Below are 14577 nucleotides of genomic sequence, written 5' to 3'. Positions count from 1 at the left end.
TATCAGAGGAATCAAAACTGCAGTCCCTCATGTTTGAGAGTTTCCTGTTCATGTACCTGATCACTGCGTTTGAAAACCTGCTTATCTTGAGACTTCCTTGATGGTCCAGTGGCTAAGACACCACACTCCCAATGCAGGGGCTCAAGGTTTGACTCCTGATGGGGAAACCAGATCCCAAAGGTCACAACTAAAACCCTCACATACTGCAGTGAAGATCTCACACACCACAACTATGACCCTGTGCAGCCAAATAAATTAAAACACAAAATTGCTCATCATCCTGGCCACTGTCTCTGACTCCTACTGCTGCACACCCATGTAATTATTATTCTCCAATTTGTTCTTCTTAGATATGTGTCCCTTAACCACCATCCCAAAGAAGGCTAAGTCATAACCTATGACTATACATTAACCCACTCTTTGTAGATTTGGACAACATTTTCCTGACCACAAAGGCCTATGACCACTTCACGGCCATCTGCCAACCCCTGCACTATTCTATAACCCTGAACCTTCTGATCTGTGGACTGCTGCTTCTGGTGTTTGATTCTTGAGTGTCCTGTATTCCTAGTTACAAAGATGAATAGGGTCACAACTGTCCTTCTGTACAACTTTGAAAATCCTCCACTTTTCCTGTGAAATCAAACAGGATGTCCAACTTGCCAGTCGTGACACCTTTCTTAGTGACATGGTGATGTATTTTGAAACTGTAATATTCCAGAGTGGTGATCTCTTGCCTGGGATCCTTTACCCTTATTCTAAGAAAGTTTCCTCTATACGTGCAATGCCATCACCTTGGGAGAAGTATAAAGTGCTTTGCACCTGTGCCTCTCACCTCTCAGTTGTATTATTGCTTTATTGTATGAGCTTTGCTTGTACCTCAGCCTTGCTGCTCCACAAACCCTTCTGCTCAGAGTCGAGGGCATTTGCCTCAGTGATGTTCACTGTGTTCACACCCATGTCGAACCCCTTCAGATCTGCAGTCTAATGTACAAAGACATAAAGAAGACTCTGAAAATATTCTTTGTAATGGCAGGTATAAAAGGACCAACAGTCATAGGATTAAAGAAGTTCCCACTTTTGCAGGATGCAAAGCATTTGAGCCAGAATTTGATACTTTTTGACCAGAATGTAGAAGTAAAAATTGCTCACTCCCTCTATTCCCTGAAATTTTCATTTCTTTGATTCAAATTCTTCATAACAGTGAAGCAACTCACATTTATAAGCTCTTTCTCTGTCTGATTTATAATCAATTTTCCCCTTTGTCCACTTTTAAATTTCTCAAAATTTTTCCCAAACTTGTTTCACAATATTTACAATTCCCATTTTTTAATGGAAGAACATGGACTTCTTAAGAATTATTTCTTCTCAAATGGTACATATCATCCAAATATTTTTTCTCTTGTGTTATTGAAAGAATTGTTAGAAGTAATAGCACCACAGTGCGGAAAAAAGCTACACTTACTAGCCAAGGCATTTTATGTAGTTTTATATCAGAGGAAAACTGTGACCCTAGTTTTCATTTTGCATACACCATTCCTTAATTATTGCCTTTTTTGCTTATGTAAATTATTTCTTCATTGCTCTTCTTGACAATGGAGACTTTAACCTACAGTTTGCTTTAGAAGTGGTTCTTCAGGTTTATCTTCTCTTTAGGATCCTGTTCTCTTATTTACTGGTGTCCACAGTACTTACCCTAGTTACTGGCAAGTGTTAGTCAACTACAGATTTCCAAGCGGAGTTTACACAGAGGAACACATCTGAATACATTCACTTAATATGACCTTTGAATCAGGGAAAAAAGTCAATAGGTAGAAAATTTAAACTACATTTTGTATTACTAAGGAAAATATTTCACTTTCATGCCCTATAGATCTATTCACTGACGTTTGGATTTTGGTGTTCATGGGAAAGTGTCCTATTCTCATTAGGATAAAAGATTGGTTGCTGTGTTTAAAATAAGTTCTGTGTAATCACCTATAAAGCAAGTGAAAAACTTTTTCAAAATTATATATATAAAATATTTTTGTTGAAGAAGATTAAACTGAATAGTGAAAGTGAAAGTGTTAGTGACTCAGTCATGTCCGATTCTTTGTGACCCCATGAACTGTAGCCCACCAGTCTCCTCTGGCCATGAAATTCTCCAGGTAAGAATACTGGGGTGGGATGCCATGTCCTCCTGCAGGGGATCTTCCCTACCCAGGGATCAAACCCAGGTCTCCAGCACTGAAGGCAGATTCTTTACCGTCTGAGCCACCAGGGAAGCCCAAAACTGTGCATACCTGACTCCAACACAGAACCACTTTCTTGCTACCCAAAGCGTGATTCACAGACCTGGACCTGCAGCATCAACAATACCTGGGAGCTTGTCAGAAACAGGGTCCCTGGGTCGACAAGAGACCGGGTGAATCAGAATTTGCATTGAACTAGAACCCTTGGTGATTTGTATGTACAGTGAATTTAGAAATATTTTGATCTAGAATAGGGATTCTCACCATCTTACTGTTGATTTGGAGCAGGATAATTGTTTATATTGGGTGCTGTTCAGTTCAGCTCTGTCTCTCAGTCGTGGCTGACCCTTTGCGACCCCATGGACTGCAGCATGCCAGGATTCCATGTCCATCGCCAACTACTGGAGCTTACTCAAACTCATGTCCATTGAGTCAGTGATGCCATCCAATCATCTCCTCCTCTGTGTCCCCTTCTCTTCCCACCTTCAGTCTTTCAATGGGTCAGTTCTTTGCATCAAGTAGCCAAAGTATTGGAGTTACAGCTTCAGCATCAGTCCTCCCAATGAACACCCAGGACTGATTTCCTTTAGCATGGACTGGTTGGACCTCCTTGCAGTCCAAGGGACTCTCAAGAGTTGTCTCCAACTAATGCTGCTAATTGTCTGTGGTTTATAGAACATTAGCAGCATCCTTTCAGATACTGCAAAATAATTCCAAGAACTAAATCTTCTCAGATTGAATCACTGCCCCAGAGCTCCAGAACCAAGGGATTCCAATCAGATTCCATCCCTTACTTGGTTTATACCTTTGAGTAGAACATTAAATCCCACTGAGTCTTATTTTGACTATGGAAAATGATGCTCATAAAAGCACTATTTCATAGAATACACTGGTTTTAAAATTAAATTTGTCAATCTCTATAATATGTAAGGGCTTCACTGGTGGCTCAGATGGGTTAAAAATCTGCCTGCAAGCAGGAGACCCGGGTTCAATACCTGGGTCAGGATGACCCCCTGCAAAGGGGATGGCAGCTCAGGTATTCTTACCTGGGAAAGCCCATGGACAGGGGTGCCTGGCGGGCTACAGTCCATAGGGTGGCAAAGAGTCAGACATGACTGAGCGACTAAGACACCCATACACATAACCTGCTAATCTAGTTTACGGGGCATAATAATAGCTCAGTATCTCTTTTATAATTGGAAATGTTTTGTACTGAGGACTAAATGACAGCTCTGAACTTGTGATGTAAGTAGACAACTCTCAATTAGCTTGGAAAAACCACCATGAATCCAGGGAATATAATACCCAAGATTTTATACTAAAGGAAAAATGTTGTTCCCCTTTTTGAAGAGAGGAATAGCTATTTCCAGAAGCTTTGGTGATTGTGTCCCCACCACAAATCAAAGCTTTGAAGACACGTGTGACCTATTTAAGAAAAATCTTCAATATTATGCTTTTGAGAAAATTTGAACTCAAGGATGTGATGAGGTGTTAGGAGGCTTAGAATTTTGGAAGCAGGACAATTATTGTAGAAGGAGTAGTAAAAACTGAATTCACCTAACTTATAAAGCAGTCTCCTAGGAACAGAGAATGAGCAGGAAAAAGAAAAACTCCATTCTGCCCAGACCAGTGTCTCCAAGGGAAGTCCCGTACTTATAGATTGTAGTCACAATAGGAAAACATGTTTAATGAGCTGACATAGGAAGATGTAAATATCTGCTTTCCTGTAGTACCTCAGCCTGTGTCATAGCTGTTTGACTAGGATGTGATCCTTGCTTTTGGAGCTCTGTATCTGGCTAGAAGACTTCTTCCTGTTATCTTGTTTGTGGACAAAACTTTATTCTGCATTGTCAGTCATTTTCCTTCTATGCAGAAAGCTTGCTCTCAGATTCTGCAGGCAGGTGAGTCCAAGAGCTGAACAGACACTTTAGGAAAGGGTGAAAGAGGATGGAAGCCAGGAACTTGTACCTGAGGTCACCTGAAGACCCCTGTAACATAGCCCACAGGCCAGAGGTCACTGTGGTTGTTTACTGGCTTTCCTTATTTTAGTGTATATTTATTTATTGTCTAAAAGATAAATGGAACATTGCACTCGGAAATGCAAGTGTTGATGCTGACAATTAAATGGTGTTGATGGAAGTTCAATCAGAAAAAAGAAATGAGAGACATAAAATGTTTTCAGTAAAATTAGGCAGTAAGTCTACAAATTATATTTATTAACGTGCATGTGTATGCTTAGTCATTCAGTCATGTTCAGCTCTTTGCAACCCTTTGGACTACAGTCCACCAGGCTCCTCTGTCCAAGGGACTTTCAGGCAAGAATACTGGAGTGGGTTCCCATTTCCTCCTCCAGGGGATGTTCCTGACTCAGAGATTGAACCTGCATCTCCTGTGTCTCCTACACTGCAGGCAGATTCTTTACCTGCTGAGCCATTAGAGAAGCCCATAATTACCAGCGGGAGTAGACAAATAAGGATAAGCCTCAAGGAAAAAAGAAATCTGCTGCTGCTTCATATAAAACATTCCCAACTTTTGTTGTGTTTTGTGTTTCCTGCTTTGAATTGTTACTTTATTCCTTTTGCTTATTTTTCTTTTAGGATATTCAATTTGCAGGTTATTTCATATCATAAAGATATCACTGTTCCTGTCCTTGGGGAAAAAAAAAAAAACAATTTTTGCATCAAGGAGATGTCACTGGATTTGGAATGTTGCCAAACCAAGGAAGCTTTTCTTCATTGTATTGTCTCAGGGTACATTTGGACTATTGGATATTTTCTCCCCTAATATTTATATGCCCATTTAACTCCTCTCTATTTTCTTTCTCCCCCTCTCTTAATATTTTTTTAAATATAGAGAAGAAAATGGTTAAGTAGAAAAAGAACTCCAAATTTATTGGTCCATTAGAAGTTCATGAACTGGAATTTCTAGGTACCATTTATACATTCTATACAGGAAAAATATTCTGGTTTGACCAGGTTGGGATGTCAGAACTCATGGCCTAATGATGCTGATTATAGGTGAGAAATACATGGAGTTACACAGCCCAGGAGTTCTTGTTAGTTCTTGTTAATTCACACCTTGTGGATTGAGAACAATTCTTCAATCAGAGGCACTTGGGCTTATATATTAAGGGGGTTTATGATACAGAGGCCAGAATTCAGTCAAAGATGGTATAATACTAAGGATGTCATCTACTTTAGTTAACATGATATTTTTGCAAGAAAATAAAGAATTTGTAAGGAGGGATTCTCTGTGGACTGAAGGTTCAGCTATAGCAGGGAGGCCACCTTGTTCCTCAGCATGCCTGACACCATCTCTAATCACTCCCTGTCTTTCTTATTCTCTGACCCACTGGCTTCCTTTCTGGATTTGAACATGTGGAACCAGCATCTTCCTCTAATCCTTTGCAGTGGCCGTTTCCTCTGCAGGCACACCCTTCTCCTGATATGGTACTAGATACTTCCCTCTCTTTCTTGAAGTCCAATGCCCAAATATTTTCTTGTTTGCTTACCTTAACTTAACACTCAGTACAAAATAACACCTCCTACAACTCTCTCCTTCATAACTGGTTTTGTTTTTTTCACAGCATCTGTCACCACCTAACATATTATATAATACTTTATTTGCTCATTTTCTCTCAACATCCTTGAATTGCGGGAGATTTGTTTTTCATAATCTCTACTTATTGCTTGGAACATGGTTGGCACTCAATATGTATTTCTCAAATGCATGAAAGAATTTCGCATTAAAGCTGTGTAGAATATACGACCTTTTTGTAAATATGCTGAGAATGGGACAAAAATCCCTAGTCAAAGATAAATTGGAAGCATAGCAGGTGGTGCTGGTGGTAAAGAACCTGCAGGAGACTTAAGAGCCTGGGGTATGATCCCTGGGTCGGGAAGATCCCCTGGAGGAGGGCATGACAACCCACTCCAGTATTTTTGCATGGAGAATACCATAGACAGGAGCCTCATAAGCTGCATTCCATGGGGTCGCACAAAGTCAGGCACAACTGAAGTGATTTAGCACACATACTCTCAAAGAGAACTTATCTATACATAAAATAGTAAAATCAGTTTCTTGATGGCACAATAGATATTGTAGTAGTTCAGATATGTGACTTATGCCCGTATGTGTGAAAAGTAATTATGCTATTTTCCTTTCTCCTGGTAGTCAACTCCAGCACATGGAACCAGGGAACAACACACAAAATTTTAAATTTCTTCTTCTCAGATTCTCAGAGGCACCAGAACTCCAGCGCCTCATATTTTGGATTTTCCTCTCCATGTACCTGATAACTATGTTTGGAAACCAGGTAATCATCCTGGCTGTGTGCTCAGACCCTCAATTCCACACCCCCATGTACTTCTTCCTCTCCAACCTGTCCTTTGTAGACATCTGTCTCACCTCCACCACGATCCCAAAGATGCTGATGAATATTCAGACTGAGAGCAAAGCCATAACCTATGAAGGCTGCATCACCCAGATGTATTTTTACATACTTTTTGCAGCATTAGATGACTTCCTGCTGACTGTGATGGCCTATGACCGGTTTGTGGCCATCTGCTACCCCTTGCACTACATGGTCATCATGAGTCCTCGGCTCTGTGGACGCCTGTGTCTGGTTTCTTGGGTGGTGAGTGCCATGTATTCCTTGTTACACAGCTTAATGGTGTTGCGATTATCCTTCTGTCCAGATTTGGAAATTCCCCACTTTTTCTGTGAACTCTATCAGGTGATACAACTTGCCAGTTCTGATACCTTTCTTAATAACATGATGATCTATCTTGCAACTTTCCTACTGGGTGTCGGACCTTTTGCTGGGATCGTTTACTCTTACTCTAAAATAGTTTCCTGCATATGTAGAATCTCATCTGCTCGGGGGAAGTCTAAAGCATTCTCCACCTGTGCATCTCACCTCTCAGTTGTCTCCTTGTTTTATTGTACAAGCCTAGGATTGTACCTTAGCTCTGCTGCTACCCATAGCTCACACTCAAATGCAATAGCCTCCGTGATGTACACTGTGGTCACACCTATGTTGAACCCCTTCATCTATAGTTTGAGGAACAGCAACATAAAGCGGGCTGTGAAGAGTTTTTACTTAAAGCCATGTTAAAAGGGCCAAATTTCTTGGGGGGTGATGGCATGCTATTGTTTCATGGCTTAAAGTCTCTGATTCGGCAATTGTGATTCTCTCATCCTTGTGGATTAAAATTTGCTCCTTCTGTAACCCTGTAAGCTGGAAGGGTTAATTTTGGTTCCATTCTGGATCTGTTTCTCTGGCTTTAACTCCTGCTTTGCTGCTTTTGTTATTACAAGCATGCACAATGGCATGCCTCAGAGAACCCTGCCCCCCTCTTGCTGTTGTTCAGTGTCTAAGTTGTGACATACACTTTGCAACCCCATGGTCTTCAGCACGCTAGGCTTCCCTGTTATGTTCTGTGATGGTGCATAGCAACATATAAATATCCCTCTTATAGTTATAAACATTTTATAATGAGGGATTAAATGAGCTCATAACTTCTGATATAACTGGGAAATGTCTTATTGGCTTGGAAAGCTATCATGAATCCAGATAATATAATGCCCAATTTTTATACTTAAAAAGTACACAAAGTTGCCTTGTCTTTGATGAGGTGAATAGCATTTTTTAGAGATTTCAAGGGTTATGTCCCCACCACCAATCAAAGCTTTGAAGACCCACGTGATTCAGTCAAGACAAATTCTCAATATTACACTTTTGAGAGAATTTGAACTCAGGGATGTGATGAGGTCCTGGGAGGCTTAGAGCTTTGGAAGCAGGAAAGCTAAAGGAGAAGGAGTGATAAAAACTGAATTCACCTAACTTGTAATGCGATCTCCTAGGAACAGAGAATCAGCAGGATAGAGAGTCTGTTCTGTCCAGCCCCGTGTTCTTAAGGGAAATCACATACTTAGAGATCGGAGTAACAAAGGATAGACATGCCTAATGAGCTGACACAGGAAGCTGTAAATATTTCCTCTGCTGCAGTCCCTCAGCCTGTGCACTTTGGTTGGACAGGATGTAGTTGTTGCTTTTGCAGACCTAAATCTCACTGAGAAACCCATACTTGATCTCTTCTTCTTGTCTTATAATTACACACAACTTGGGGCTGCAATATCAACTATTTAAGGGAGAATTTGGACTGCCACACAGAAACCTTCTCTCAAAGTTTCTGAGCAGATGAGTCTGGGAGCTCCACAGACCGCAGATACTGCAGGAGAGGATCAGCGAAGAGAGAAGCCGAGAACATGTACCTGAGGTCACCTGTGAGGCAATCTAACATACACAGGTACCAGAAATCACTACAGTCTTTTGTTGGCTTTCCTAATAATTTAATGTATCTGTGTATAATGGTCAAAAATAAAATTGAGCACTGCATTCCAAAATGCAATTGTCTATGTTGACAATTAAATGGTAATAGTGGGAGTTCAATTAAAAGAATAAACAGGAAAAGTAAAATACTTTTATGAAAAGTAGGTCATAAATCCTTGGAAATCAATAATTAACAGGAGTAGACAAATAGGGTATCACTTGTGGAAGGTTATACAGAGAAGTAAGGCCACTTTTTTTATTGCAAGATGGGATATATTAGACTATTTTTTTTTTTTTTTTGCTGGGTTGTTGAGTTTTTTGTTTTTTTTTTTAATTTATTTTTTTCATTTACTTTTATTAGTTGGAGGCTAATTACTTTACAATATTGTAGTGGGTTTTGTCATACATTGACATGAATTTACATGTATTCCCCATCCCGATCCCCCCTTATTTCCACATGAAGAAGGTAGATCTAGACCAATGAATGCTTGCAAAGACTGTCCTGCAAGAGCAGTGTATGAAATGAACATGCCTGGATGTCTTTGCTCAACTCTGGGCATTTACATTAAAAAATCTTTATTTCATTGGTGAGAAGAGGTATGCTAATGAGCTTCACTTTGTAATTATTTTTTAATTTTATTTTTTATTTTTTAACACCAAAAGCATTTTGTATTGGGGTATACCCAGTTAACAATATTGTGATAGTTTCAGGTGAATGGTGAAGGGAATCAGCTATACATATTACGTGTATCCATTCTCCCTCAAAACTCCCTCCCATCCAGGCTGGCACATAACATTGACCAGAGTTCCAAGTGCTGTACAATAGATTTTCATTAGTTATCCATTTTAAATATAGCAACGTGTACATGATCTTCCCAGAGTCCTTAACTATCCCTTCCTCCTGGCAACCATGGGTTCGTTTCTTAAGTCTGTGGGTCTCTTTCTGTTTTGTGAGGCTGAATTTATTTGTGTGCTTGTTAGCCATTCAGAGTTTCTCTATGTTTTTTTTTTTTTAAAGTCCATAGAAATCCGTTGTTTTTTTATAGCAGTGCCAGTGTGCTGTTATTCCTTTTTTATTGTTCTTTGAAACAAAGAATTGTTTCTTTACACAAAACAGACTGTTTGCCATTTAGTTTGCCATGCGTGTGTACTCAGTCACTTTAGTCATGTCTGACTCTTTGCGACTCCACGCACTGTATCCTGCCAGGCTCCTCTGTCCATGAAATTTCCCAGGCAAGAACACTGGTTCAGTTCTGTTCAGTTCAGTCGGTCAGTCGTGTCCGACTCTTTGCGACCCCATGAATCGCAGCACGCCAGGCCTCCCTGTCCATCACAAACTCCCGGAATTTACTCAAACTCATGCCTACGAGTCAGTGATGCCATCCATCCATCTCATCCTCTGTTGTCCCCTTCTCCTCCCGCCCCCAATCTTTCCAATCCCCATGAACAGTATGAGAACACTGGAGTGGGTTGCAATTCCTTCCTCCAGGAGATCTTCCCCATCCTGGAATCTAATCTCCTGCATTGTAGGTGGATTCTTTACCCAGTGATCCCCCTGTGGATCCCCCAGTTCTCTAGATATGTGTGATATATTTGTGGGGAAGAGTTTATTACTTTTGTTTGTCAAACCTGTCTATCATTCATGGTGTTCTCTTCATTGTTTTTAACAAAGAATCTAAGCTATAGTTGACATATAAAATGTATTCGTCGCTGCTGTAGAGCACAATGATTCAGTATGTGCTCATATTGCTAGATGACCACCATAATAAATCTGGTTAGCATTTGTCAGCCTTTGTAGTACAATTGCAATTTTTTTTGTGATGAGAGCTTTTGGGATCTACTGTTCCTTGGAAACTTTCAAATATGCAATAGAGTATTATTAATTATTAGTCACAGTACTATACACTATATCCCATCCATTGCTTTTTTACTGTTATTACTACATTAATTTAGCTGCCACTTTAACATTCTCTATGTGTCAATATTTGCTATAAACAAAAACAAAAATCCTTAGAGGTAATAAATAATCTTTTATACTGATATACGTTCCCAGTGAGTTTTCATATCTCTGTTATTCCTTAATGCTCCTTGTGGCCTTGTGACTAAATCCTTTTCTAAAAGTTCATCACCTTTCACCATAATTTGGAAGATATTTGTCTTGATCTTTGGACTAAATGTTACCATTATATTTTATAAGCATGTTTGAATCCATCTGTGTCTAATGAGATGAAATTATAATTTAAATTCTGCTTCATCCCCACATTTTAAAAGCACTTTGGTTATAATATTATTTCATTTTCAGTCTTCAGCAATTTTAATGTTGAATTAAGTACCCATGTTGGTATCTCTGAGTTAATACTTTTTAATCTTTGTATAAGCTAGCCATAGATTTTCATTCAATTTTATTGCATACTCTTTTTTTAATAAAACATGTACTTAATCTAATTTCTTTCTTACTGACATTTTTGTCTATAAGTTCTTAGTTTCCTTTAAATCTTCTTGTTCTAAATTATGCACTTACACAAATTCACACACGTTTGCACAAATGTTTTAACACAATCCTGTGTACCTCATAAATATTCTTTATGTTTCAGTGAGGTCTTTTTTCCTGCTGTTTGTTCCTCTCTTTTTTTAAAATCAATAATACCTTAGGAACTTGCTTCCAATCAATTAGTATAATTCTGTTTCATTATTTTAGTGTCTGTATAAGATTTCACAGTGTGGCTATGATGCTCACATATGTGGGGGTCTGTCATATTATTTTTCAACAAATTGCTGCTATAGCACAGATTTACAAATATTTGATATTATTCACTTAAAACTGTGCTTCTCAACCAGGGATGAGTAATTCCCCCAGGGGACATTGAGCTACACCCATAGACATTTTTCACTATCACACTGGGATGAGGTAGGTGGTGGGCAAGGATCCTTATAAATATCCTAGAATATACAGGAAAGATACCACTACAGAGAATGACCTGGCTCAGAATATCCAGTAGTGCAGAGACCGAGGAACCCTGAATTACAGAATATCTGTTTTTAACATTTACAGCTCTCTTCAAGTTGTTTCCCCAATGCATCACACTTCACATTTATTCTAGCAGAATTAGAGAATACTGCTCTTTTTCTTTGTGTTAAAAAAATATATGTATATATGTCAGTCTCAATCTCCCCATTTATCTTATCCCATTTTCCCTCTTAGTTTCCATATGTTTGTTCTATGTCTGTGCTTCTGCCTTGCAAACAGCTTCATCTGTACCATTTTTCTAGGTTCATTTTCTCTGAGTATTTTTGACCAAAATTTTCTGTTTCATAGAGTTTAATGTATCATTCTTTAAATATATATATTTAATAAATTTATATATACCTATTAATTTAAATTTTATGCATCTATATAATATATATAAATATATATTAAATTTATTATATTTGTTAAATGTATTATATTTATTAAATTTATATATTTTAATTAAATTTAAATATTTATATATATATATATTTATTTATTTGGCTGCACTGGTCTTAGCTGGGTCTTCCCAGGTGGCTCAGTGATAAATAATCTACCTACGTGCCAATGCAGGAGCCACAGGAGACTTGGGTTTGCTCCCTCAGTTGGGAATATCCCCTGGAGAAGTGAATGGCATCCACTCCAGTATCCTTGTCTGAAAAATTCCACGGACAGAGGAACCTGGTGGGCTGTAGTCCATGGGGTCACAAAGTGCTGGACACAACAGAGCATGCATGCAGGCCCTGATCTTAGTTGTAGCAGGTGGGATCTTGATCTTCATTGCACACAAGATCTTTGATTGTCATTATAGCATGCAGGATCTTTACTTGCAGTATACACACTCTTAGCTGCAGCACATGGGATCTAGTTCCCTGACTGAGGATTGAACCCAGGCCCCCTTTCTTGGGATCACGGAGTCTCAGCCACTGGACCACCAGAGAAGTCCCCTATATTGTTCTTTTTATTCTGAATTTCTAGCTTTAATTATTTTAGTTTTCAAACTGCAGCTTTTACATGAATTTGCTACATGTTCATATGAAATGGACAGTTTACCCTGATTTTTTGAAGCTGTGTTAGATTAAAAACAAAAAAACTCTTTATTTCCTTCCAGAGAAGCAGTCATTTGTTCCAGCTTTTATTCAACAATTCAGCTTTTCCCAGCTCAATTGAAATACAACCATCCCATGTATTAAATGTTCATACCTGATATGACCTAATTCCTAATCTTTCAACAGATAATAATGGAGCAACTGCTATGTGCCAAAAAGTTCTAGATACATTTATGTTATAGTCACTTAAGTGAAAGCCTTGGCTAAAGTAATTATTAATGCATACTGCTCTTGTTCAGTTACTGCTATTGTATATCATGTTTCCATCAGTTTTTGATGTTCCATTTTGTTTTGCTAAATATAACTTTATGAAATCTCCCTATTTAACTGCTCTTACGTTGACTGCCATTATTGCTTTTCTTTGAAATATAATTGATTTAGCAAATTATATTAGCTTCAGGTGTACAGCATGGTGATCAATATTTTTATAGATTACTCCCCATTTACATTGCAAAATATTGGCTATGTTCAATACATACTACATATTAAGCAGTATATAGTAGTATATTTCTGTAGTTTTGCCACTAATTTTTATTTAATCTCTTCCCATTTTCTTAAATGTGCATGCAGACATGCTCAGTCTCTTCAGTCATGTGTGACTCTCTGTGACCCCACCGACTGTAGCCTACCAGGCTCCTCTGTCCATGGGATTCTCCAGGCAAGAATACTGGAGTGGGTTGCCCATCTTCCCTGCCCAGGGATTGAACACATATCTACTGTGTCTCCTGCATTGCAGGCTGATTCTTTACTGCTGAGTCACCAGGGAAGCCCCTGTGTTTGTAAATAAGTACACAAATATTCACATACATTTGGGAAAAATGAGGTGAGCTATGCAGGTGCATCCCCTGCTCATTTGATGGAGGCATATATTGTTGAAGCCTGAGTACAGTATGCAGACGACACCACCTTTACGGCAGAAAGTGAAAAAGAACTAAAGAGCCTCTTGATGAAAGTGAAAGAGGAGAGTGAAAAAGCTGGCCTAAGAGAACTAATATCATGGCATTTGGTCCCATCACTTTATGGCAAATAGATGGGGAAACAATGCAAACAGTGACAGACTTTATTTATTTGGTCTCCAAAATCACTGCAGATGGTGACTGCAGCCATGAAATTAAAAGACACTTACTCCTTGGAAGGAAAGCTATGGCCAACCTAGATAGCATGTTGAAAAGCAGAGACATTACTTTGCCAACAAGAGTCCATCTAGTCAAAGCTATGGTTTTTCCAGTGGTCATGTATGGATGTGAGAGTTGAACTGTAAAGAAAGCTGGGCGTCAAAGAATTGATGCTTTTGAATTGTGGTGTTGGAGAAGACCCTTGAGAGTCCCTTGGACTGCAAGGAGATCCAACCAGTCCACCATAAAGGAAATCAGTCCTTAATATTCATTGGAAGGACTGATGCTGAAGCTGAAACTCCAATACTTGGGCCACCTGATGTGAAGAACTGACTCATTTGAAAAGACCCTGATACTGGGAAAGATTGAAGGCAGGAGAAGGAGATGACAGAGGATGAGATGGTTGGATGGCATCACAGACTCCATGGACATGAGTTTGAGTAAATTCTGGGAGTTGGTGATGGACAGGGAGGCCCGGCATGCTGCAGTCCATGGGGTCGCAAAGAGTCAGACATGACTGAGCGACTGAACTGAACTGAGTAGAGTAAAATAAATATATGTATGACAAATGAGAAAATCATATGAAAAAGTTATTCAGTGTAAGAGGATAAATAATCATGGCATATACATGATTTATAGATTATGGTCTAGGGAGAGCTTTAAATGTTGATAAAAAAACAGAACCAGAAGTAGTATGCCCACTGAACCTACAAAAGAGAGATCAAAGCTCAAAGAACATGAATAACAAAGAAGATGGCACAGAAGAAAAATGAGAAAAGAT

At 39.0% G+C, this 14577-nt stretch overlaps 1 protein-coding gene across 1 annotated transcript; it reads left to right on the top strand.

The window, feature by feature from the left end:
- Positions 1–6417: 6417 nt before the first annotated feature.
- LOC133061620 (olfactory receptor-like protein OLF4) lies at positions 6418–7347 on the top strand. Its single transcript, XM_061149590.1, has one exon. It carries the CDS (start codon positions 6418–6420, stop codon positions 7345–7347), a length of 930 nt encoding a protein of 309 aa, XP_061005573.1.
- The last annotated feature ends 7230 nt before the right edge of the window (positions 7348–14577 follow it).

This window comes from Dama dama, chromosome 9 (genome assembly GCF_033118175.1).
Source record: "Dama dama isolate Ldn47 chromosome 9, ASM3311817v1, whole genome shotgun sequence".
Classification (NCBI taxonomy): Eukaryota; Metazoa; Chordata; class Mammalia; order Artiodactyla; family Cervidae; genus Dama; species Dama dama.
The sequence above is the reverse complement of the archived record's forward strand: the minus strand, read 5'-3'. Positions and strand labels throughout refer to the sequence as shown.

Bases quoted from the DNA above. Each gene is read 5' to 3' on its own strand.
- LOC133061620 (XM_061149590.1), top strand. From the start codon at position 6,418: ATGGAACCAGGGAACAACACACAAAATTTTAAATTTCTTCTTCTCAGA.